The 26,496-nt window shown below is 38.3% G+C and overlaps 1 protein-coding gene and 1 long non-coding RNA gene across 2 annotated transcripts; both read left to right on the plus strand.

The window, feature by feature from the left end:
• Nucleotides 1-407: 407 nt before the first annotated feature.
• Nucleotides 408-10,143, plus strand: LOC121864494 (40S ribosomal protein S7-like). The gene is made up of 5 exons (XM_042363530.1): nucleotides 408-491; nucleotides 5,282-5,455; nucleotides 6,673-6,854; nucleotides 8,593-8,743; nucleotides 10,038-10,143. Exons 2-5 carry the CDS (start codon nucleotides 5,282-5,284, stop codon nucleotides 10,113-10,115), a joined length of 585 nt encoding a protein of 194 aa, XP_042219464.1. The 5' UTR covers nucleotides 408-491; the 3' UTR covers nucleotides 10,116-10,143.
• A 3,373-nt stretch (nucleotides 10,144-13,516) lies between these two features.
• LOC121864495 lies at nucleotides 13,517-17,298 on the plus strand. The gene is made up of 2 exons (XR_006088593.1): nucleotides 13,517-14,134; nucleotides 17,196-17,298. It is a non-coding gene; the product is annotated as an uncharacterized LOC121864495 (long non-coding RNA).
• Nucleotides 17,299-26,496: the final 9,198 nt, after the last annotated feature.

Consider the following 26,496-nt stretch of genomic DNA (forward strand, 5'->3'; position numbering starts at 1 on the left):
TATTACCCAAACACTTTCAAATACTCATTATATAAACGCATTAAACCTGTTAATAATTGTTTTAGTCGTTTAACAGGTATGCAAACATGCAATAGGAAAATTTAGGGCGTTTTTCATTACACTAATGTCATAATTCTGGCTTATTGGCTGTAATGTTATTAAATTTTCATAATATGAGTTGTAACATTTCTTAACTATTTATAGATTTTGTCTAGTGTATGGACCTTACACAACCCTCTTACAGATATTGGTTATTAAAACACATAATTACATACAAGCAATAAAAAAGTATTACCACTACTTATATAAAATTAATAATAAAACCAAATAACACATTACGTTTTACTTTCAGCTAAATAATATCCTTAATAGAGATAAATAATAGGGAAATAATAAGGGTTTTAAATCTGGCGGGGTGGGGAGGGGTGCGCACTGTGACCGTCAGGGAGAGTCATCCTCCTCTACTCGTGTGGCCCTGAGCCCTAGCCAAGGTACCGTCCTCCTACACCACTTAATAACCTTTTAATCCACCTATTACTCACTAGGTTTAAACTCTAATCTGTGTATTATATTGGGGAGTGATAGAGGTTAAGATATAGTGGGTTATTGAAGGTTAATATGTGTGGTTTATGAGGTATTTATGAGGATAGTTATGGTGGTTGTTGGCCCCCATGTGGTGTAGTTCATCCCTCGTGGTTATTGTTGATGTTTTAATGGCTTATTTTTTTTCATAGTTAACACAGGTATGGCAGTTGTGTTGGTCATTAGGTTAGGTTTAGTCATATAGAAGACCATCTAGTAACTCACAGTACAGTCTGCCCACCAAGCATGTACATTAGGCTGCCTTTATCTATGTCCTGTGGCTTTATTTATCTAACCTTGCCTTTGTGTTCTTGGTATAGTTTATATTGAATAAAAAAGGTATTATTGCCTTTACACATCGTTCATTCCTACCACTAATCTATTATCATATTCGAATAAGATGTCTAATTATAAGATAATTCGGAGTATATTTGGCCTGATCAAATTCAAGTTTTATTTTGGGTCATATTTTGAAATTCAAGTTCAGTTCTGACCATGGAAGTCTGTGAAGGGTGTCACTTAAAGTACATGGAGCTGTTTGTGAGTTGTTGGGAAAAAAAACGAAGAAACTGTAGCATTTTTTCGATGGCATGGTGTTCTTCAAACCTCCGTAAAGTGCACTAAGAGCAAGACTGAATGTGAATATTGCAAAGACCAACATATGTGGCGTTGGGTAAGAATCCCAGAATGCAACGACGAACAAGAACCAGGCCAATAAGGTAAGAAATAGGTGAGAGTCAGTTAGGTTAGGTCAGGTCAGGTCAGGTTTATGTTTTTCTAGTTTTTTTGTATTTTGTAATCGCTTAGCCATTATTTTTTTTTCGGAAATCGTCCAACGAAAAAAAAACTGCTAATTTCCGTCTATGCCGATATCTATGTCGTTTATGGATATAATAAATAATAATGGTCCAAGTACTGAGCCTCGATTATGCGGTTCAGTTCTGGTGCCCTTATTATAGAATGGATATCAATTCACTGGAGTCGGTGCGGCGAAGAATGACGAAAAAGATTCCGGGAATTAGAAACCTTCCATATCAAGATAGATTAAAGAAACTAAACTTGCATTCCCTAGAGGGACGATGAGTGTGGGGAGATATGATAGAAGTATTTAAGTGGGTGAAAGTAACCAATGAAGGCGATATAGATAAAGTTCTTATAATATCCGAGCAGGATAGGACTCGGAGCAACGGATTCAAGTTGGATAAGTTTAGGTTTAGGAGGGAGATAGGAAGGAACTGGTTCACAAATAGGGTGGTGGACGAGTGGAACAAGCTTAGCAACTTTGTAGTAAGTGCTGGAACTCTGGAAAGTTTCAAAAGGAGGCTAGATAGATTCATGGATGATAGAGAGTGGTAGTAACTCTCGACAGGAGCTGCCATGCACAGGCCAACCAGCCTATTGCAGACTCCTTATTTTCTTTTGTTCTTAAATTCACACCTAGGTGGCCCTTGGGCCGGCCATCCTCTTTACACGATGGGCAACCATTATACTATTATTATTATATTTTGTATAACAACTATGCAGTGGCTGACAGAATAGCCTGATAGGCTATTTTGGGCTACCCGGTATTTTGCTGAACCACGGTGGTCGCTAAACCTCAAGATATGAGGATAGTACTCTGATTCATTGATCCATTAGAAATAATAAGTATTAACAGTGGATTATATTTTGGTCATGAAACAGTACTATACTGTTTGAGACACTCGGCTGTTTGCTGGGCTACAGAAGTTAGTAATCTTACTTCAATAGCATTATGCTTTTTTATTTGTGGCTTTTGGAAGGTTAGACCTTTCCTCTCACAATACTTCTTTTGTGGTCCTGACAAGTTAGTTTATATGTAGAATGAGCCGTTAGACTTGGGAATTTGTTGAAACAGGATTGGTTTTCATTAGGTAGTTATGTTTCACACATTGACATCAGGAAGGAGTTAAGGGAACTGCATGCCTCAAGACCTGTCTCTTGTTTGAGAGTACATTTATAAAAGACTGTGTGTTAGTACTGTGTGTATGAAGAAACAGTGTAGTATATAACTGGTAATGGTTAACTTGCTCACTTCACAACTGAGTGTCATGGTTCATTGTGGTGAAACTATTAACAAGTCTCTTTACACCATTTGTCTCAGTTTACTCAGCAGTACTGTAATTGAGAACCTGGATACAGTATTACTGGACTTGTTGATACTATATGGGATTATACAGTGAGTCATACACTGTAGCTCATTAGTTTAGGGTTTGGTTGTTGTCAGCTTCTACACCTTCAACAAATAGAAGAGCTTGTGTAGCTTGATACCCCAGCTAAACCAACCTGATAGCCCAGCTACATGTGCTCTTATTGGCAGAGTATCCGGCTATGTAAGCTCCTACCTGGTAACACGAGCACTCTAATAATTTCATGCCTCAATGGCCCAGGGCTGGTCGGCCTCAAACACAAGGGACAACCATTACAGTATATATAAATCTGAGTATGCAAGGATAAAAATACTGCACTGCATTAATAATTAAGGATCAAGGAAAGCTGTGTGTGTAGGTACAGCCCCCACCCACCCACCCACCCACCCAAAAAGTATCGTTAGATTATCCGTCGCTACAACTAGAGATGGATGTAGGATTGTGGGAGGGAGTCGTCCTTGTATGACGTACTAGATGCTTTAATATAACAAGGAATTAATTAAGCTATATTAGTGTATGTCTCGTGCTGGGTAGTGAAGGCATATGTAAACAAGCCACTGACATGATTACATTAAATGGAAGTGTTATAACTGACACAGACCTTAAACAGGCATTTCACCATTGTCGTCCTAACAGTTTTATTCATACTGTACCGAGTTTCACAACATGCCTACTCATGTTGTTCACGATGTCAGAGTTGTAAAGAGCGCCTAAGGAAATAGTATGTGATATTAGAGTGGACAACTACAGTAATATACTGTGGATCCTCCATAAACGAGCGGTTCAATTTATGAGATTTCAGTTAATGAGTTACCTCCCGTAAGGACTTCAGTACAATTAATGACAGCCTTACGAGAAACACGTTTTGGTGCGCACCTCAGCTGATCGACTCGGCCGCCAATAATCGGTTCTGTTTACCTTTGTTTCCGGTGGAGTAAACATCGAGGAAGTTGTGCTCTTGAATATTTTTGCATTTTTACATTAAATTCTGAAATGTAATTAACATTGATAATATACAGAGCATTGTTGGTTTAAATAAAATTATCTGGAATTACTTAAATAAATTGTTGTGAATTTAAAATTTAATTGGTGAAATTATCAAGCACGAGTTCAAAAAAAATCACGGAAGGCAATTTCAATTCAAGTGAAACAAGAAATTACTAAGAAATACAAAGAAGGCATTAGAACCAATGCACTCTGTAAAGAATATGGCATGTTGTCATCGACTGTGTCTACAAGCGGCTGTTTAATAATAATAATAATAATAATTAACGGTTTATTTAAAGAGCATGGCTGCCGGAAGGCTGAAAATATACAGTTACATAATTGGGGAATGGGTCTCTTGATGGACCAATAATATACAAGTAACATAAGTGATACAAATATGATATATAATAACTAGGTGGGGAGAAGGTCATACTACAGGGCATTTCAACAGTGACAGTGTTAAAGGTAAGATTGACTGGGAGTGAATACACTGGTTGATTACAAGTTATTGATAATTTTTTACAATGGTTGGGACTGGGCTGTTCTTATAGTGATCAGTTCGTGCTCGTATGGGCTGGATGCGGTTGTGGTGTCGAACAGCAATTCTCGGGTGAGGGATCTTGGGTGGTAGTAGGAGCCGGTGTCGTGGATGGTGCAGAAGCTTCTCTCCAAATTTGCAGATGAGGTCGTGGTGATGGTCAGTGAGAGCCGAGAGGGTCAGTGTGTTGAGCGCTTCTTGATATGTGGAGTAGGAAGGGGAGAGAATAATCTTGCATGCCCTCTTTTGCACTTTTTCTAGGTGTTTACGTTGTGTGGCATTTAGGGAGGAAGACCAGGTAGGGGAGGCATAGGTGTGCTTGGGAAGTATGAATGTTGAGTAAAAACTGAGGAGCTCGGGGGCAGGAACTACGAGGGACTTGAGTCGGCGTAGGAGGTGGAGACGGAAACTGGAGGATTTGACAACTTCACTGACGTGTGGTTTCCAATTTAGTTTGTTGTCTATGGTGACGCCGAGGAGCATAGTGGAATCTACAACCTGGAGTGTGTATACAAAGCCGCCTGGAATTCTACATACAGTACACTCCTCAAATTAAGTGTTAAAATATTTTATTGTTTTTTATTTATTATTGTACTGTATACTGTACAGTATTGTGTTTGTTTATAGTTAATGTTTTCTTAATTCTATGTTTTACCGGTATACAGTACTCTGTACAGTATGGACCTTTTAAATCGTCTTTGGGAATTCTGTAAGTTGGAACCAATTACCCAATATCCCATTGAAATAATAGATTCAGATTACGAGTGACTGGAACCAATTGCGCTCGTTAATGGAAGGTCCACTGTATTTACAAAATATCAGTCTGCACGGGATCTGCCATGTTACTGATATGCAAATTGCATTGTTTAACACCAAAATAAGGTTTCAAATCAAGAGACTGTACCAATTTATGCTTTGTATTGTGTTACTTCGCTTGACAAGTTAGTGAGACTTCGGTAACTCATATATACAGTACATTACTGTATCCTCCTTTTTGTATTGACAGATGCCGCAGTTTTGCAATGGCAAGATTACTAAGCAGACGGCTGAACAGCCTGATGAGTTCGAAACCTCCATCGGGCAGACACTGCTCGACCTGGAGATGAACTCGGAGCTTAAGGCACAGCTTCGGGAGCTCTCCATTACTGGGGCTAAGCAAATTGACGTTAGTGATAAGAAGGTTAGTGTGTCTTAGTTTTTATTGTAATGTCACCTGTAATACTGTGTTAGATTGTTAATGGAGGTTTCTCATAGGAACAGGTTTTCTTAATTGCCTGCTGTCTTTTACAAGCCTAAATCACACTCTAGAAATGCTATGTTTTTCAGAATCGGTAATAAAATTCATTAAGATTTGAACGTTAGATATTATGAACACTTAAGCTGCATTTTAGGAGGTAGTTAGTCATCCACAACCTTGAAATAAATAATAGGTAAGTACAGTACTGTCATATGTAAGCATGATGGAGTAGTGGGTGGGGTAATGCTGAACCATATCTTACCAGTGTATTGTATATAGTTAATGTTTTTACTGTAGTTGTAAATTAAGTGATTGATGCTGTTGTTTTTAGAGCATATCTTCTGAAAATTGATTGTCACTTAGATACAGTATTGAGGGAATTAAGTTTGGTGATGGTGCATGAAATTATATGAGATGAATGAGCTGTAGATGATTCTCTTCCTTACTGGCCCACACACTATGTTCAGGTGTCAAGGGAATATTTCACCCAAAATATCTCTGATTATTTGATAAGACAAAACTGTGAGGTTCAATTTGTCTGGGGATTATAATGATAGCATGTGGGCAGAGGTTTAAGAATAACAGCATCACTCTGTATCGATTGGAGGTTTGAGGAGTATGTGATGTACATTGACTTAATCTTTATTGATATCAAACGAAAAGAGTCAGATCTTCACTGGGGTTTGTTTGACTGATGCTGGGACATTCTCTAGCACTGCCTCCTCCTCCACTTGTGTTAAGAGGACCTGTCTGGTGGAAAACAATACAGTATACAGAAATGGAGAATTCATCCTCACCTCCAATTTTCTGGTGGAGCTGATAGCCAGGTGGTTGGCATCCTCCCTAGACTTACTTGTATAGTTGACTAGTAACTGACTCAAAGATGAAGGATTGGTTTAAAACAAGATGACAGATCCCTGGTCTTGGTGAGAAGTGTCCTCATTGGTTACTGTCAGGCCTCTTGTTGCCAGAGGACAAGTGCTCCACCTCATCTCCCCTATTTTTGGCAGATTTGTATGAAGAGTTGGGGATGAATGGTGTACTCATTACAGGAATTTAATATCCAAGTAAAAAATGGGGGCTGCCTTAATTGTACTGTATTTTATTTATAGTTGGTGTGCTGACTCTTTTCTTGTTGTAATGTTGCTTTGCTCTTGCAGTGCATTGCAATCTTCGTGCCAGTCCCTTTGTTGCGTGCCTTCCAGCGTGTTCAGCAGCGGCTGGTGCGTGAACTGGAAAAGAAGTTCAGTGGCAAGCATGTGGTTGTTATTGCTCAGCGACGTATCCTAGCAAAGCCAACCCGTAAGATGAAGAACCCTCCCAAGCAAAAGAGACCCAGGAGGTACAGTATGCAGTTATGATTTTATGGAAACTTAGACTCACTCTATATTGTTTATTAACCACGTTCATTTTCATTTCTATACTCTTTGTGTTCTTATCAGAGTTTCCTGGACTCCTTGTATAGTACAGTACATGTTATGATATATGACCACTTCCTGCTAATTTTTTACTGTACTTATAACTTTATTTATAACCTTGTGTTAGTTTAAGGTTGTAACCCCAGACTGACCTTTGATATTGACCGCTGGCACTAATCAATGATAAGTGATGTCCCCCAATTACCACCATCGCCCTTATAAAGATAGGTAGCTGGAGAAACAGACTGCACCTTATGACTGAGTGGTGATGAGTCTTAGTACCTCAGTAACCAGCACAACCTCACCTTCCTTTGACCATTATATAATATACCTGCCAGAGTTAGGCTGGGGGGGGGGGGCTCAGGTTTGTCAGCGTCACTCACTATTAGATCACTGTCCTGGGAGCCATTATTTGCTTGAGGGTAAATTTTAAGAGTTCAGGCATTTTTATTTTTCTTCCTGGCCAGATTACCAGTGAAAGTTTAATGTGGTTAGTTTATCTGTCCTTTAACTTTGTGTTTAGTTATGCCTTCGGGAAGTCATTTAACACCTTGCTGCAGCAGACCAGCAGTTGGGACGCTGGAGATAATATTCATTTCTTTAGTGACTGGAAATGTTCTCTTTAACTTCTTTCACAGCAACAGAGGCTCTTTGTTCCTTCTTTATTACAGGTCCCACAGTTTGTTAGTCGGTACAGTTCATAATGACTTCTCTGTTCTCTTAAAGGGTGATGAGTGGATATTCCATAGTCTGATCCTAAATGACTACATGAATAATGAATAAATGGGGTGGATCTGGAAACTTTGGTATTTATACAGTAGGATGAAGCCATAAATTCAGCCTGCAGTTTCCTCCTAATATGACAGATTCACGAGGAGGCTTCTGTTTTCTTGTCAGGTTTGCTTTCAGGTAGGGAGTCAAGGCTCAGTTGGCAGTTTTGCACATTGATCTGAGGGAGAAGCATATACAGGTGCTGCACTAGGAAGAAGGTTTTATGAGGTGTTGTTCTGGTGGACCAAGTTGGTATTCGTTCACTCTTGGTGTTTCCCTTCAGTTACTGTGGCCTCAGAATAGTCATACATGTGGGTACAGTACAGTAGTCACATGTCTGGCAACCTATCCACATGAGAGCCAGTCACATCCCTCAGAAAAGCCAGGGAGTCAGATACCATAGTCCTTCTGTATGCCTCAGTTTGATGGGAATTGTATTTGTATTTTTTTAAAGTATGAGCAAAGAAATGCATTTGTGAAGATACAAGAGTATATAAATAATGAAGTTCTGTGCGACTTATTTTCTCTTCATAAATTTAATTTGGTTTACCATGTTCATTATATTCTTTTATCTTAACTCATTTATTTCTTGCCTCATTATTAGTATACATTTTTCCTCTCCCTCCCAAACACTTACTTACCCTCACAAGCACTTAGCCATCCTCATATGGAACACAAAAGGGAACTTAAGCTATTTAAGAGATTTGATTTGATAAACTGTTATAGAATAAGAGAGCTAACAGTGTTGTAAGACCTATAATGATGACCATTGCCTTCAAGCAAGATATGCCATGATTGGTACTTGATATCCTCTAAGAAGAACTGAACTACAATAAGTTAATCTTAAAAATGTTATCATTGTTGTCTCCTCTAACAGTGTGTTTATTACAGCCGTACCCTGACCTGTGTGCACGATGCCATTCTGGAGGACCTTGTTTTCCCCGCTGAGATCGTAGGAAAGAGGATCAGAGTTAGACTCGATGGCTCCAGACTCATCAAGGTCCATCTTGATAAGGCTCAGCAAACCAACATTGAACACAAGGTAAAGACAAATCTCTTTGGTTTACTGTTTAAGATTGGGATAATGCATTTATATAGCTGGACTCAAGACAGGCTACTTCCATTATATTTCATTCATGCTTTTGTTATTTATCTGTATCCATCCCACTTCTGTATGGGGTGGATCATGGGGTATAGAATCTCTTAAGAAATGATCATAAGACTTGGTGAAAAATGACTATAGTAAGCAACAGTAAATGTTTAAGGCAACAAGTAGAGATATTCTCACATACTTGCATATTATATACTTGGCAGCCAAGGTTGTTAAAGATTTCAAATTGACGTTTTTTCTATAGTTAATCAGACTTTATGTATAGTGTAGCTCTTAACCCTTAAATGGTAGCCATCATCTGTCGAAGTTAGTTGTAATGGCAGCTTGACGGCAGACACCATCCGTTGATGTTTTACGTTCCTTTTATTCCTATTTCATACATATGGGGCAGCGTAGGGAATCCTTATCTGCTGGTTAAGGGTTAGCTCAGCCTTCCTGATTTGGTGTAAAGTACAGATAGACCAGTCGTGTCTTCCTTCAATTTGTTTATTCTTTCCTTCTTAGCCACACAATATTGTTAATGTGCTTATCAAGGAAGACATATTCCCACTTGATTCTGTTTTTTAAACAGGCTGGGCAGATTATGTGGGCCATTTACTGTTATTGTCACAGGCAAGTGACTTGAAAACTACTTGCTCTGGGGGGAGGGGGTCCCCCACTGCTCACACAGCAATCAGTGGGAACTTTTGTATAGATTTTCAGGATCAGCTGTGGCATGGCATCAGGTCAAACACACACACCTCCTCACCCTCCCAACATCTCACTGGTTAATACGTGGGGTCATGCAGCACCTAAAAAATTCCTCGTGTATTTTTCTCTCAAAATATTAATGTTAACGCTGGACAAATGCTGGGCTTAAGGGCCTGAATAATCACTTGTCAGGCCACTAGTCCATGCTGCCGGGCATTGTTAATCTGCACCGCCTGTCTTCAACTGTATATTATATACCTGTTGTCCCATCATGGGTCCAGTGAAACCTAATGTTACTCCTCACTTTGTTTCTGACAAGTTACTTAATATACGTTCAATCAAAAGTTTATTTAGTCCTTACAATCATCATTATTATTATAGGCAAAGGATATTGTAGATAGGCAAATAAATATGTTATGATGACAATTTGAAGATGATTTGTGATTGTATACTCTAAGAAGAACTGAATTAACATCACATCACTCTAGAAAGCATCGTTGGTGTGTCATAATAATACTCGACACTTGTATTCCAGGTTGACACGTTTGCTGCCGTCTACAAGAAACTAACTGGCAAAGAGGTGAACTTTGAGTTCCGTGACACCTATTTGTAAATGTTTAAATAAAGAGAAAAAAAAGATGGATCGGTTTTTCCTTTATCCCCCGCGAGTTATTTGTCGGTTTAGAGTCTCCAAACGTGAGTCCCAGAGTGAGGGTCGGTAGCTTAGTGTGGAGTAGATGATGTGTGCCATTGACAGTTGGGGTTTACAGTAATAGATATACTAATGTGTAACTTTGTTTTATGGTTATACAGCTGAGTTGTTTTCCTTTAAATAGATTCTTCATGTCAGATAACAATGTGTATTTTATTATTGATTTAACAGTATCTTTACTTATTGTGTTTGGGTTTGGTTTGTGTGGCATTGAACACAGTACCTGCAGAACATGTTAACCTATTTATTATGACACTATAGGTAGGAGAGTTGTGTGTGTGTGTGTGTGGAGAGGTTGTGCGTTGGTGAAGTGAAATGTGAGCGGGGAATAGGTTGTGTCGGGAGTTGTTTGGTTCAGGCTTGTACAGATTATTGATTTTAAAGAAACTATCAATGCATTGTTTGTTGACTGAGGTTATCTGAGCTAGATTGATGTTAGGGGATCACACGTGCAGCCTATACTCGGTGTGAATGTCTTAACCCCATTGCTACGGGGATGCCACTTAGTATTTTACTTGGTTAATGTCAGATTGTTCTATTCAGCAGAGGTGACCCCATGAACAAGTGGTTAAGTTGTCGGGGTAAGTAGATTTTGGTGTGTCTTATAGGGGCATTGGTCTCTGCCAGTGAACATGACCAAACTATATTAACCTTTTGTGGGCATGAATTTAAGTATATATATATGTGGAGTTAAAAAAGCTATGGTGTATTTTAAGCTTTAATGATGTTTATTTTGTAATTATGGTATAAATTTGTAGAGGAATCAACACATTCTCAACTGTTGTCATACACTGGCTGAGTCAGTATCACCTAATGTAATAGGATTTGGCAGCCAATGAATGAATTTTTTCTTCTTTTCTTTAATATTTTTGGTAGTGTGTTATAGGTTCAAACATGAAGTACTGTAGGCAGTTTCCTACCTCTTGATTCCTATTTGTCATTTTATGGAAGCAAATGAGAGCCCTTGGTGACTGGGCATACCTGGCAGTGTTCCTGAAGATGAAGTGTGAGCTTAAAAGACTGCTGCTTCAAGATCTTACCAGGACGAGGGCCAAGCAAGTTGATGACCCGTAACAAAATGGTTAGTAGTAGTAGTAGTAATTTAAACCTCTAATTATTCTTGTCATTTCCTTTTTGGTTATTTTACTTCTGCTTTTGTTTTATTTTCAGTCATATTAATTTAACCGTTTACCATTATCTCCAGCACCACATGACCTTGGCTGTTTTGGCACCAAGATAATATTCAGTCATTCATTCATTCTCTTAATTAATGCCAGTTGTATTAATATTTGTCAGACTTTAAGAAATTTTATCTGCATCGATAATTACAGTTAATGTTTTTTATAATTTTTACTCAATCATTAGAAAGATTTTTTAGCAATTAAGATTAAATATATATTAAGATTTTTGTTGAATATTCTGATAGTAAATTTGAGTAGCTAGTAGAGAGAGTCCACAAGCTTGAAATAGTAGACAGTATAGTTAAGGATGGTTATGTATAGTTATGATAGTTTAGATCAAGTGTGAGACAAGGTAACAACTGAGTATTGATGTTACTGTTTGTGTGTTGGTCAGTTAGATGGCTAAGGTGTAGTCATTCTCGTGGTGTTTGTGTCAGTTGGTTGAAGATTAGTTCCCTACCTCATGGATCTTGTTACATTAATCCTTTAAATAAACAATTTGGTAAAAAAACTCAGCTCGCTCTATTTATCTTTGACTTAGAATCATCACTGAAGTTTATGTTGAAGAATTCTTGGATATTTAAATGCAGTATTATTTAGTATTGGTAAAAAGAGTCTCCATTCTGTCTTTGTCGTCTTTCACGGTTTATTTTTGTTTTTCCACGAGAGATAAGAAGCCAGAACTGAAGAGGAGATCAGAGTCGGGTGTGATGTTTCCCAACTTGAGATTCATCTTTACAAGGCACAGCAAACTAACTCAAAAGGTAAATAAACACTAATACTGAAGTACTGTGTAAGATTGAGCCATTCCTCAGGTCAGGTGAATACTATACATACCTCACAAATACCGGTACATGTATATAGTTTCTTAACAGACAAGATATTTCCATGTTTAATAATATGAAGTTGAAGAATTCTGTAGTTGGAAATTTTTTGAGAGTGGAGCATAAATGCCTTCAAGAAATTTTTTATACAGTACAAAGGAAAAAGGGATTTGATATTCTTTGGTTTTTTATTAAAGCAAAGTATTTATTCTTTTAAGATCTTTAATATTCTTTCAAAAAGTAGAAAATTATTAGAGTACATTTTTTCTCCTAAATGCTTCCTCATAAACTTTTTTTTCCGTCGACTTTGGTGACTTATCTTCCTGTATTATACTTTGGCATTTATTATGGATACTCGGTGTATTAATTCCCACCTGTCTGTATATTTACCTGTCCTTTCTACTGTCATCCAAGCTTGTTGAAGGAGTGTGTAGTGGGGACCAATGGGATCTGTGTATTCTTGGTTTATCTGCCTTAATATTCAAGGTGTTTGATGTGTGCATAAGTTAACGGAGTAAACATTACCTTAGTTTAAATGGTTTACTCTCCACCATACCCACCCATTTTATACTGTATAATAGTGTAACCTCGACTGTGTGGAGAGCTAATCCGTTTTATCGAAGGTCTGTTTGATATAAAACTTACACGTAACAAACTACATAGAGATCAAAGTCCGTAATATCGAGGTTCTGTTCGGTGTTAAAAAACATCTAATGGATTATGTAGAGAGAAGTTCGTTATATGAAGGTTGAACCGTACAGTACATTGTCGCTCATACACACACACACACACACACACACACACACACACACACACACACACACACACACACTAGTCTCTCACTTATCCTCATCTGAGACATAATACGGGAGGGGATGATGACCTTTTGATGGAGATCTTGCCCTAGACACTACAAAGAACAATAGAGTCATTAGTTGTACTGTAGATGGTGAAGTTATAACAGTGTAGATGTGTAAGACTTCTGTTAATGATGATCTTTCCTACAAGCAATACTTGGCTGTGATTGGTACTTGTTATCCTCTAAGAAGAACTGAAATACTATAGATGTTTTTTTTTAGATCAGGTCATCGTTGTATTGCTTGACACGTTTGTTTTTTCTATCCTACAGCTGTGCCGTCTCGTGTGCTTGATGCCATATTCGAAGACTTTCATTTCCTTGCTGAGACTATAGGCAAGAGGATCTGTGTTCATCTCAACAAACCTAACATGGAACACAAGGTAAATAGACATGATAATATAAGATTGAACCGGTTTCTATTTTTTCTTCCTCCATTAGAAAATACTTTACAGTAATTAATTTTCACAGAGCTGCATTTCATCAGCAGGAACTTCAAATCTCATGTAGCCAATTAGTTTGAATGATCTTTTTTCACTGTTATGTTAAGTACTTTACAGAAATGTTAAACTTTCTTATTGCAGAAAAAATAATATACAGTACCTGTATTAGAAAAAAGATCTTAAGTGCATGTTTATATTCTTTATTGTGTGTGAAAATGCAGTAGGAAACAGTGATGGCTTATTCATAGAGACTGTTTAAGAAACTGCTTTAAAGATAGAGCTAACATGATGTAGACAGTGTTATGACAATTTGATCTGTTTTAAAACTTATAATGATGACCATTGCCTTCAAGCAAGATATGCCATGATTGGTACTTGATATCCTCTAAGAAGAACTGAACTACAATAAGTTAATCTTAAAAAGTATTATCATTGTTGTCTCCTCTAACAGTGTGTTTATTACAGCCGTACCCTGACCTGTGTGCACGATGCCATTCTGGAGGACCTTGTTTTCCCCGCTGAGATCGTAGGAAAGAGGATCAGGGTTAGACTTGATGGCTCCAGGCTCATCAAGGTCCATCTTGACAAGGCTCAGCAAACCAACATTGAACACAAGGTAAAGAAAAACACTATTTTAAGATTCTTGGCATAAAATTTGAGAATTGCTGCACCTGTGTTCTTGCACCACATCCAGAAAACAAACACTTCTACATTGTCTAGACTCACTGGCCAACCTGCCATTGATTACACCTTAGAGAATAGAGTATGAATCTACAGTTACTCAGCCAGTTGGCCCCCTTGACCAGTGACAAAACATGACTAGTCTTGTCCCCAAATACAATAATGTGAGCTGGATCACTAAAAGTTTTCTCACTGAATAAAAATCGAGTTCATTTGTTGGATTTTCATAACACTTTGATCACTAAACCAAATTCTCATTCTTCAGTTACTTGTTCAACAAGATCTTACTGTGTATATAAAACAATTTTCAACACATTGTCCAGAGGGGAATGTTTATGATGCCTGACCTTTGTATTTTTGTGTTACACCGCTCCTCCATTCTGTCTATTGTTGCCTTACAAAGCACATGGCCACAAGGATACAAGTTTTGAAGAGGGGGTACTCAGTGGTTCTGTTTTATTGCTTGCTTCTCCAGGTTATATCTAGACACTGTTGTTGGACTTAAAACTCAATTCACTAAATCCTCTCGGTACTGCAGCACTGCCAGGATTGAAAGTTTCTGGTCAGTCATGCAGAATTTTCCTATTGAGGAAAATGTTTTGTAAATATAACCCCACAGCTTTGGTGTGGCTGGCCATTAGGAGCACTGCAGGTGGTATCATTGAGGCCGTCTTCCGAGTGTAATGATGTGTTAACACCCACCATGTGTGGAGACAGACTGCACACTGGAAAATTGCCGCACCTGGAAATGTGAGGATTTTCAAAAATGACACGAACTTTTTTCTGCTTCTTGGCGGATTACACTATCAAGGGTTCTGGTATTAAGAGGATTTAGTGTAGTGATCACTTGCTTTGGCCTTTTACCTCTTGAATTTTGTTTGCTTTCTGCTATGATTGTCTGGGCGATAACTCAGGCACTTTCTGATCTAGGAAGGTGAAATTTTGATACAGTTTTGACCGAGTGTTTTGGCATTTATTTATCATTTACCCATTTTATTCATGGTAGAGGGTGATGTAGATTACCTCTCTTCTCTTCTTTTTCCCTATCACTTTTCTTCTTTTCCTCTCACTTCTCTCTCCTTTTTTCCTCTTATCTTTCTCTCCTCTTCTTTTTACCTCTCAAAAAAATAACCCAGGTAAAATTATACTGAGAGGTGGGAAGATAGATGACATCACCAACTTTGATGCCAAGTTAGTGTGACAGGTCTCAACCACATCTTTCACTAGATGAGCTGACCCTGCTTACTTCATCCTTATAATATGCTCCATAGTCTCACTCAGATTATGCTATGGTAGTGTGGCAGTACCTAGCACTTTATCAAGGAGCTTTTAGTCTTCGGGGGGGGGGGTGCGGAAATAGTGTTCGTGTGTGTGCGCTTCTGTTTTTCTGAGTATCTTGCGAAGGCAGTAATTTGAGCAGAGATTTAGATTTTGGTGAAAGTTGATCATAACTTAATAACATTCACTCTCTCTCAGTACAGTATTCAGGAACTGGCAATCAACTTGGTGATCTTTGAATTGAGTGATGTATGTACTGAAGCTAATGGGGGATGTGTTTCTGGAGAAAAAAATGATAGCTAAACGAGGAATAATATCCGTGAAGGCGTGTAATTGGTTATCCAAGTCGTCAACTTGTCGCTCAGCAGTACTCGGAGTGGGCGAGACCGGGCTGTGAACTGGGTTATTATTCAACTCGAAATTTGGGATAGATATACGTATTTTTCTTCATTTTCATTTACACTGTCACATGCAGACACAATCATTTATACAGAATGTGTCAAAAAAATATCATAAGATTAAAAACATACAGGTAATGAATATTTCTTACATGCTGGAAAGTTAGCCCACAGAACTAAATTATTACCAAGTGTCACTGCAGTATTTATTTATTTTTTTATTATTATTATTTGTATATATTCCTCACATTTATTGGTACAAAACACACACGACACAGTTCATCCGGGCAGTCTCCAAGCTGACTCGAGAGACGAGTGCGGCTGCTGCCTGTATGCTGTGACGTCACATGGGGGGAAGGAGAGTGTAGCTGACCACAGTTACAGCCTTAATACATATGTTCACTTTCCATATTACAGTACTGTACTGTATTGATGTGCACTTGGAGTACAGAATCCCCAGTTTTGCCGACAATACTCTCAAATTGTTCCCAATGAATCGAAGACTGACGATTATTAAATAAGAAAGGGTGTTAAAAATTTTAGACCACAAACCGGAAAATCACTAAGTGAACGATTGTTGAAGAAGGGATGTCTGTACAGTACTGTGTATAAACAGTATTTTTAGTGAATATCTTTTATTTGTCCATTCTCTCCCATCACTCGCTACACTACAGTAAGTTTCTTCCTTGTGTTGCACCTTTAATATCTGTTGAAAAGGCATCGGTAACCGTCTCCCGATCATTACACGGTACAGCGAGAGAATAGAATACCTTCCCGGGGTTTTGATGAATCCGTCGTAGACCGGTTGAGACATTCGACACGCCTGTGGTGCTCATAAACAGCTGGCAGGCCTGTGTTGAGTTGACAGGTTTCATTATACTGTACAGTACTTAGATCAAATCTGGGAAAATATTCAGTCTCTGTAATTAGGAAGCTATAACACTACTCTTTTAATCTCTTCAACTATATTTTACTGCTGACGTTAAACTTTAGTGAAGTTTTTTTTTTTGCGAGTCCAAGACTAACTAACCCAACCGTCCATCCTATGATGCCAAATATTTCAACTTTGTGTCTGACAAATTAAGGTCAAATATTCCATCTCAACCAGGACTTTATTTAGTTTTACGGAATACTTATTCTCCAGTTATTTAAAGTTATTAAAGAGATAATGCAACAATGTTTTATGTACAATAATATGATGATGACTTACTTTAAAAATGATTTCTGATTGTGGACTCTAAGAAGACCTGAATTCATTATACATTGCATGGAAAAGTACTGATGATAAATTAGAATTAATACTTGGTAATTGTTTTGCAGATTGACAAGTTTACTGCCGTCTACAAGAAATTAACTGGCAAAGAGACGAATTTTGTTTTCCCTGATACTTATTTAATAATGTTAAGATAAAAGATAAAAAATGTGGAGTAGTTTTCCTTTATTCCTGAATTATGGTTAAGGCATTGTACTGCTGTCACTTGAAATATGAATAAATATGACTTAAGATTGACACTTTGTTAGGGACAGTGAGGATACAGCACACACTATACTAAACCTTCAATGCTTCTGGTACTGCACTTGACAGTCTTCACTTGCCCAAATATAAAGTTAGGTGCTTGTTTATAACTGGGTGAACAAAGGACTTTTAGACAGGTGGTGAAAACTAACCACTTAGCCACAGCATCTTTGAATAAGAAGTTATGATTGAACTCAGCTTTACTAGTCTGGATTAATGAAACTCTTTTTTCATTTTTACAACTGTATTTTTTGAGGTAAAACTTAACAATTCTGTAATATTTCATGTTTTATCCAAATTAATCAGATATACATTTGTTGGATCATACCGACACCTATGGTAGTAGTCCATTTATACTGTATCCACAAAAAAAACTGGAAATACAGGAACAATACTGCATTACTATGAATTGGAACATGTCAGTTCAGTGTTTATGATTATCATAGGTGATTTTCACGGGCTCTCTCAGTCTGCTGCAGAGGATGATGAACACCTGACCCAGTCCATTGTTAACTGATGTTCCATATACTTGAGTTGCTGTCAACATAGCAGGTGGTGGTGGTGGAAGGCTAACTCAAGTGCATGAGCATAAATGCTTTGCTGATAAACTGAAGGAGTTGCTGCTTCACACACACTACACCTTTGTTATGGGGGGTGCAGTGCACTATACAGTAAATAGATTCACTCGCATAAGTGTTATGTTTTTATATAAGTGACAAGTTTGTACAGTTTCATAAAATACCAGTAAATGTTTACAGCAAATAGCCAGAAGTGGGTATGTACAGTACAGGGTGGTGCTTAAGTTGCTTTATTGAGAACCAACATTCAAGTTGGAAGTTCTCAGTAAAGCAACTTATACTCCACCCTGCATTGTGCCCCGGGAAACACCAGAAAGAGTGGACTGCCTTGTCCCATTACTCCATCTTAGTGATGAGTGTGATACTAGTCTAGCGTAGACGACGACATGATGGGTAACTAGAGGCTGTTGATAAACGGGTAGTAAACTGTATTTGTACTGTCGGTGTCTCGTGCCATTTAGGGTCTAACTTTTTTCATAGATTCTGTGCTAAAGATAATTAAACTTGTAATTAATGGTTCAAAAGTATCTTATATACACCAGAGGGCAAAGGTGCTCATGGTATTTCTCTGTGTTCCCGTGAATAAAAAATTTCTGGAACAGGTTAACCAATACAGTATTGATGAAACCATAGACAGGGAAGCTGCATGTACTAAACAGAAAGTACTGTTGATTAATAGGTTATTATATAAGTATTAAACTATGTTGGTCAAAAGACATTCTTCAGCTGTAAGTTAAAGATGTTATTGAAACTTAGTGGGTAGGTTGGGTGGGTGTTACTGCCCCCCTTACCCTAAGCTTATACAAATTCATTATTACACATTATTGATTACTCTAACTGGATATTTGAGGATACTCCATATTTTTATTCATACAGTTAGATGGGCATACACTTGCTTCCTGGTTAAAAGGTGTATTTGGGGCACTCCATTACCACCCTGTATACTATACTACAACTTGTATGGCTTCAGAGCCACTTGGCAGGATTTGTCGGCTCAGCTGTATCATAATTGAATTTTTTTAAAGCCTCTCAAATAGAATCTACTCTTGATTTATATTCCTTCCCTACTATGATACTTTACAAATGTATCTGATACTTTTGGCAGGTATCTAGATTCAATTTTATCTACTGTACTCAATATCATCTTTCCTTCTTTGTGGTCAACCCTTTTAGGACAAGTTAATAATGGATAGCAAGAGGTATGTTCCTCTCATTGTAAGAGATGACGTTTTTCAGTGAATATAAAGCGGTTATGAGCCGTTAGTTCGTGTATCTTACTCAGCCATAGTAGTTGCCTTGTGAGATGGTTATGGAACTGTTTCTGTTTCATGAAGGACGGCCTCAAGGTGTTTGTTCAGGGGGTGAGGTTTTGGTTGTGTTATACTGTACTAGACCTGTAAGTGTTGATTCTAGTTTGTAATGGAAACTTCATTTTCATTTTTCCCTTTTCGTTTATACACATTTTGTTGGGATCTTTGTGGGGAACCTTTGTGCGAGTCAGATGATACGGTCTTCATTGAGGTCCAGGATTTTTTTTTTAAGGTTTTTGGTAGTTGATCGAAAATTAAACTCTTGTCAACATTGGTTATTACCACCAGTGCTCAGTGTCATGTTAGGTGTTTCACAATAAGGTGAGTGTTTCTAGGTTTGGAACTCTTTGTTGCACATTTTCGTGGTCATTTCATATATCTGAGTCCTTTGTTTCTCCATGGAGCATATTATTATGAGGGTTTTTCACCAGTGACTCAAAAAAATAGCTCGGTGTATTGTTTTCCCATTTTTTCTTGGCTAGACATTCTGTTTTTCATGTCCTTATTCACCCATCTTTTAGTGTAGATTACTTACAGTAGGTCTCTTTTGGATGCCTGGCTCTGACCTGTACAGAACTGGCTCAGATGCCTTATTTAATGGTCTTCTTTAGAGATCAATGAATGAGCTACTGCTACCCATTGTCCTGGGTCTTTCTTCTGGATATCAGTGGATCAATTTTTCCTGGTTCATACAAGATAACACCACAGAGGTGTATGGTTCAGGGGAGTTGCTGGTGAGCGTTATCTCTGTACCCAGCTCGTTCACTCTGTACAGTTGGGGTAAACTTCTGAGGGGTGCATCTGCCTAGTTTGGAGACTGTTACCCTCACCCATCACTGTTTTTGCTGGTATTCTCTAATAACTGCTGCCTGGTGGATGGAATATAGCTAGAAAGGAGAGAGTGGTCCTGAAATTTTGCTTTCCAGCTGAGCCTGTACTGTAGGTATGTGGCTTGAATAATCCCCCATCCTCTAAAAACTAAATTTGAATAGATTAGGCTTGGAATTTTACAAGATTGTGGCTTGTAGCTGGTGAATTATGTAGTGATTACAAGGGCAGGAGCTCTGTTAGACCTCCTGTCCTTACAGAACAACTGTGCATCTAATTTCTCTCTTGTGAGATTGATGTGTGAGAGGGAGAGAGAGGTCACCATAAGACAAGTTTCCCATAGCTCTGAGGTAATGTTTGATGAACTAACTCCATACTAAGCGTGTACACCACAGTATAATAATTTAATTTGTTGGGCTATTATTATTTTCATGGTTGTCATTTCTAAAAACTTTTCATCTTGGTATTGCATAGAAAACTGAAATGACATGTTCTTATAATTTTAATCTTGGTTTTGATAGGTTTCTGGATATATAGAATATAAATGAGTTTGTGATACAGTAACCATTCTTGCCAAATATATCCAAAGGTACAAAAACACATCAAGTTTGTAATCATTGTTTTTTCCAATATAAACGTAGCATACGGTAAATTTTGAATTACTTATGCTGTGTTTAGAAATGCCTTGAGATTAACTTTTACCGGGCAATATAACCATACGAGTAAATAACGACCGAATACCCATGTGACAATTATACAATACGAACACTGAATACAAGTCTCTGGAATACTGTATGTTAAATTCATGTTCAATGCATCATAAAACATCAGTTGTTTTACAATGTGTGGTGGTGCTCCAGGCCCACCATAAGCATCCTCTAGATAAGGTACTGTACTGTGGTCCGAGTACATATATGTGACAAACACCACTACCTTTCTCAACTATATCTTGGCATTTTATTTCCTATGTGCTTTAGTGCAGCGGTAGTGACTTAGTAAGTATCTGACTTCTGATACAAAACTTGATTTACAAGAACGTGAAGTTTGGGTGAAGATAAGAAATTGTATCCTCATATTACTGTCACCAATGCCATTATCATAGTGGGAGATATACTGCACTATGCAGCCTTAATAAATTTGTTGGAAAATATCTAGACAATCTCATGAAAGAAGAGATTTTAAAAGAGACTGGTAAATTAAAGTAAGGCTACTGTACTGTATATGAAAAATTACGGTGGATGTAGAACAGTCAATTGAATGAGAAGAGGTCGTGAGGGAGAGAGATGTAAATGGTGTATGATGGTCAAAGAAAAACGTGGGAGAAATAATTTAAACTATATCAGTGATGAAAGGAAACTACCAACATGAGGTGCGGGCCGTGAGGGAGGGAGACTCACATAAAAGAGATGTTGATGAATGCTAGAGAGATGATGATGGCTGTATGAAGGCAACAGAGAAGGTCATATCGAAGATGAAAAGTTAAGAGAGGAGATGTGGTGATTCATAAGTCCTTGTATGCAATATGTGAGAGTGAGAGTGGAATAATGATAAGTCTCCAAGGCCAGGATTGAATGGACTCGGTGACCGTAATACAGTATTATGTAAAGTAGGAAGTAGAACATATTGTAAAATATATTTAGGAATAATTCTGCTGGGTGTGGATGATCAGGTATTGAGTAGGATGGTCCTGTAAAGAAGATAATAAAAAAGGGATAATAAATTCGTCAGTATAGGTTAGGTTTGTGTTGATCAATTATCTTGAGCGAGGAGGAGTTCAAACATGTAACAAGCACGCGAGTAGACAAACACTGAGTTGATAGTCTTAGAAAAAACCAGTTATTGACAGTGACAGATCCACGCCGCTGAGGAGTATGTTTGCGTATGTGAAGTGGAGTGGGTCTGGCAGGAGTGGGGAACTTCCGGGTTGAGATTAATATTCGTATGTTAGACTAAACACAAACAACTACAGTAACTCAAGGGTGTATAATGTTACTGTGGCTGTTTAATGTCTCTGGTAAAGCGTAGTGAGAGAAGTGCTAATACTGGATAATTTGACCACAAGACAGGGTCACCAAACGTCCTAGGCACGATCTATAAATCCCTAAAATATGGAGTCGAAATATTTATTATAGGATAGACGTATTCAACCATAGCTACGGGCACACACGACCCAGGCAGGCGAACGGGCACTACTTTCATATTCTCGTCGTGATCTGTGAGACAACACTACTACCAGACAATCAATCACAAGTTGAATTAGAATTAAGCGAATATTTTGCTAAAACAATTCCTTACAAATATTTTACTTGACAGACTACAGATAAAAGAAATTGTACTCCCCAAGGGCTTATAAGGATCGTCACCACAGAACAATCCCAGCCAGGGTAGCCGATAGTCTCCACTCTCAATGAATAAGTTAAGGTTATCCTCCAGGTTAGTTCAGTATCCTTAATGTAATATATTTTATTCTGGCGACGGGTGACACTGCCCGTCATCTCCCGCCAGACGTAAAGTGTACAGTACAGGTGATGTGTAACTACCGGCAGTAGGGTGAATTGCTGCCAACATCATCAACAAGCTATTGATTCTGTCTCCAAATGGGCAGAACTATGAGTTTTGTTTCTCTTAAGAAAACACTCGTTCTAGATTCCAATGAATACGATCTTGTTAAGAAATTGTTCCGGACCTCAGTGTGTAAGGTTAACTCGCTTTGTATCCGAAACAAGAGTTTTAGAATTTACTTACTGTTTATTTTACTCTTCAGTGAGGGAATACAGCTACAACATCTTAGTTTAAAAGCAATGCATATATTGAAACTTCCTACATTTGTAAAGCAGATCGGTAGACTGTCCACTATATTTCTACCGTGTTAGACCAACCCCTTCACTACAGGACGCCACTTTTAAGATATATACTTGGCTAACACCAGACGATTTATTCAGGACAGAAACCCCCACGTATCCAAGGAGTTAAACACTTCATGACTTTAGCTTCGTGTAAGTACAGGAGTATCTCGTTTATCATCAGCCTTGAATTTGTATGTAGAAAGTGAAATTCTTCCTCTTGAATTCCTTAGAGTCCCACTAAAGTATTCTTCTGTGATCAGCAGACAATCGACGTCGCTGACATACAAATGTATTATGAATTTAAAGTGGATACTCTACTTTGTACTAACTATTATATACATCAACTCTCCACTTGGCACGTAGATCAGAAATATTTCAGTAAAGAATCATGCTGGTATTTTAGACCTACATTATTCATAACAGGAAACTCCCTATAATCAAGTACTGTCACATCTGTACCCCAAACACCTCTCCCAAGCTTTCTCCTGTTGCCCATCACACCTCAGCTTGTCACCCAGTTATATACACATGGAGAGGAGACAGCTGGTGGTGTAGGCTCACCAGCTGCTCATCTCTCTTCACACATTGAGAAATATGCTTGCAGTGTTCTGGTTAATGCTTCTATATATACAGCCAATATAACTAACAATGAAGAGAGCGTTGATTCTAATTTACGATTGTTCCCAAGATACACCTCATCAACACTGTAATATTTTAAGGTAAACTTGTGGGAGATTATTGAGTATATATCGACATTACATTCACTAATGATTAGTATCCAATGTTGGCTTTACCATCACTATGTTGTGTTGGGTGCCGGCCACTAGTGTGATGCTTCAGTAGCCTTCACCATCTCCATCGTACCGTTTCATCTAAAAAGTTTTCCTTACGCAAGATTTTCATCCGATGATCAATTTCTTCATTTTCACTCAAAAAACACACGTTTTGGTCATTGATATCGATTCGTGATAATAAACTTGAAATAATTAAACCATCAACGTAATACGATAACAACTAGGCTATGGTGGAGCCTCTTTGATCAGGTTATAAATTAATGTCACACTAATAATAGTAGTAATTTAGTATAACACACGAGAGTATTATGCCACACTTACACCCTCTTGATTGTGTCCCATTAAATGTTAAATATATACCTGAATACAGTATACCAAATACACTGTTACGTCGACGTTACCTCAACATCCGCAAGCTTGGAAACGAAGAGCCTTTTCTGACACTCGTCTTAGCAATATACGAATTCTGCTTCGTCAAAAATGTATAAACCTTCACAAAGAAATTTACCATTTTAGACGAAATCTTAAATAAACTCACAAACCATGTCATAGGAACAAATTGAAGGTATATCTTAACTAAAGAAGATGGTAGGTAGGTTGGTCGAGATGAAAAATATGGTTGGGCGTGAGAGAGAAGTTGGAGACGATCCAGAAATATTCAGTACTTCCTGGGATGTATTTTTAAACAAAGATGGAGGAATAAATATGTTGAGTTATATGAGGGAGTTCTGACAGACAGATGGCAGGTGCCGTGAGGAGTGATGGGGTGTAAAAATGTTCAGTTTAGAAGAGTGTATTTGGATTGGCAGTGTAGCCGACTCTCGCGTACTCTACTGAGGGAGTTAGCAAGTAATGGATAAGAGCTATATATGGAAGACGATGTAGACTACGAAGAATATATAGAAAAGAGAGTATAGGAGAGGTAATTACGACTGACGAAAACCGTAATAATCGAGAAAAAATGAGTAATTAGATGTTATGGGTAATTTGGAACAACGAAATAGAATAAAAACAGGATGAAAGAAAGTACATGAAGGAAGTACTAAAGAGTAAAGAAAGATTAGAAAGTGGAAGGATAGAGTGAGAGAAAGTGGATGGTGGAGGCGTGAGTGAGTGGATGGTTGAATGTGTGTCGTGCACGGGAAAGGAATGCCAAGAGGCGGGTGACCTTACTGTACTACTGCCGGGCCGGGACTGTAGCGGGAAGCAGCTTACTGAACACAAACAAAAGAGGTACCATACTGCAGTAAATCAATGGGTGTTTATTCCTGCATACAAGACCGCTAAAGCACTACTCAGTAAGATCTCTAGTACCATTCATTGTCTCAGGCAGTTGTGTAAACGGATTTGACGCCACAATAGATCAATTGATGTTCATGTTTGTGTACAAGACAGCTAGAACAGGTGATTCATTCAATAACATTCTCATGCAAGTTCACACTAATTCATGATAGACAGCGCAGGTATGTGGTGTACAGTGCAGGTATTTAATGTACATAGACAGTACAGGTATAGAGACTATGATACACAGCAAATCGATTCAAAATCAACAAGGATAAATAATTTAATCGAAACAACTCACCATATGTTTTTTTTTTCAAGTACTGTATGTAGAGTCCATAGTGTGTACATATGGATGGTCTTGTCAGTGAGTTGTATCTAGTTCACGTTTCTTGGAGTAGGTGAATGAAGACGAGTGTGGCAGAGTTTATAAAGTCCTGAGTCGATACAGCGTCGGGCTCACTGCCAAGGATTCACCGGGGAGATTTTAATCGAAGTTCAGGTGATTTATCGTTAAAAACCTTCTGTAAAAGCACTGTTGTTAACCAAATCAGATATTATTGTTTAAATACGTTCTTCAACTCACGCAGATATTCTTGTAACCTAAGTTGTTAATTTAGCAAAGTATTTTTAATAGAATAATTATGTTAATTATGTTCTCTTCCTTAAATATGATATTATCCGGTGAGATATATTGAATAATTGTTCTTCAAAGAATGTATCATTGAAGATCTTGTATGCTCACCCAGGTGCCTCACTCTATGTAAACAACAGCTCAATTTCTCTTCTCACACGAGCTATTCTGTAATTACTGCATGTTGGTGCCAGTAGCACTCGAGGTAAACATATAATATTTCCTTGGGTTTGCTCATTACCTGCTGGTGACATCTCCCTCCATCTTTGTCAGTATTTTCCGTGTGTGGTGAGAGGGTTGGGGCGGAAGAATCAATAAGAGGGGCGGAGTCAGGGTACGCGAGGAGGGGCGGGGGGGAAGGGGTGGTGGTGGCGCCGATCATCAGCAGGTACTCTGGGTCCGTCTGGCGGGCTCCTGCCGCCACCCTCCTCTGTACCCACCACCATACTGTACTCCGTCACGTTACTCACAACACCGTTACCGTCTCGTCAACATTCATTCGAGATTTAAAGTTTTCCTTTCTCTTTTTTCTTCTTCTTGAGGTCATCCGTCCTCCCACAGCTGACGAGCTATTTCCAGTAAACGCGCTGCCAAATGTTCGATATCTTGAAAAAAATGTGTCAAGAGTATTTCAGGCTCGGCGACTTCATCCATAAATTAACATAGCATATGTGATTCTTTTTTCGGTTTTTCTTACGGATCGAATCCCGTCGTTGAAGAACCTCGCGCTCCGCTGCTTTTACACGACCATTTCTGGCAAAGGAAGTTTTGTACTCTGCTCTTGGCCAAGATTCATCCCTGACCTGCCCCCCCCCTTCCCGCCCTGAGCATCTC

Source organism: Homarus americanus, unplaced genomic scaffold, assembly GCF_018991925.1.
Source record: "Homarus americanus isolate GMGI-L3 unplaced genomic scaffold, GMGI_Hamer_2.0 scaffold25860, whole genome shotgun sequence".
In the NCBI taxonomy this organism is placed as follows: domain Eukaryota; kingdom Metazoa; phylum Arthropoda; class Malacostraca; order Decapoda; family Nephropidae; genus Homarus; species Homarus americanus.

Coding starts and splice junctions, on each gene's coding strand:
- LOC121864494 (XM_042363530.1), top strand. CDS start 5,282: ATGCCGCAGTTTTGCAATGGCAAGATTACTAAGCAGACGGCTGAACAG. Junction 6,855..8,592: donor AAGCAAAAGAGACCCAGGAG/GTACAGTATGCA, acceptor TGTTTATTACAG/CCGTACCCTGACCTGTGTGC. Junction 8,744..10,037: donor AAACCAACATTGAACACAAG/GTAAAGACAAAT, acceptor CTTGTATTCCAG/GTTGACACGTTTGCTGCCGT.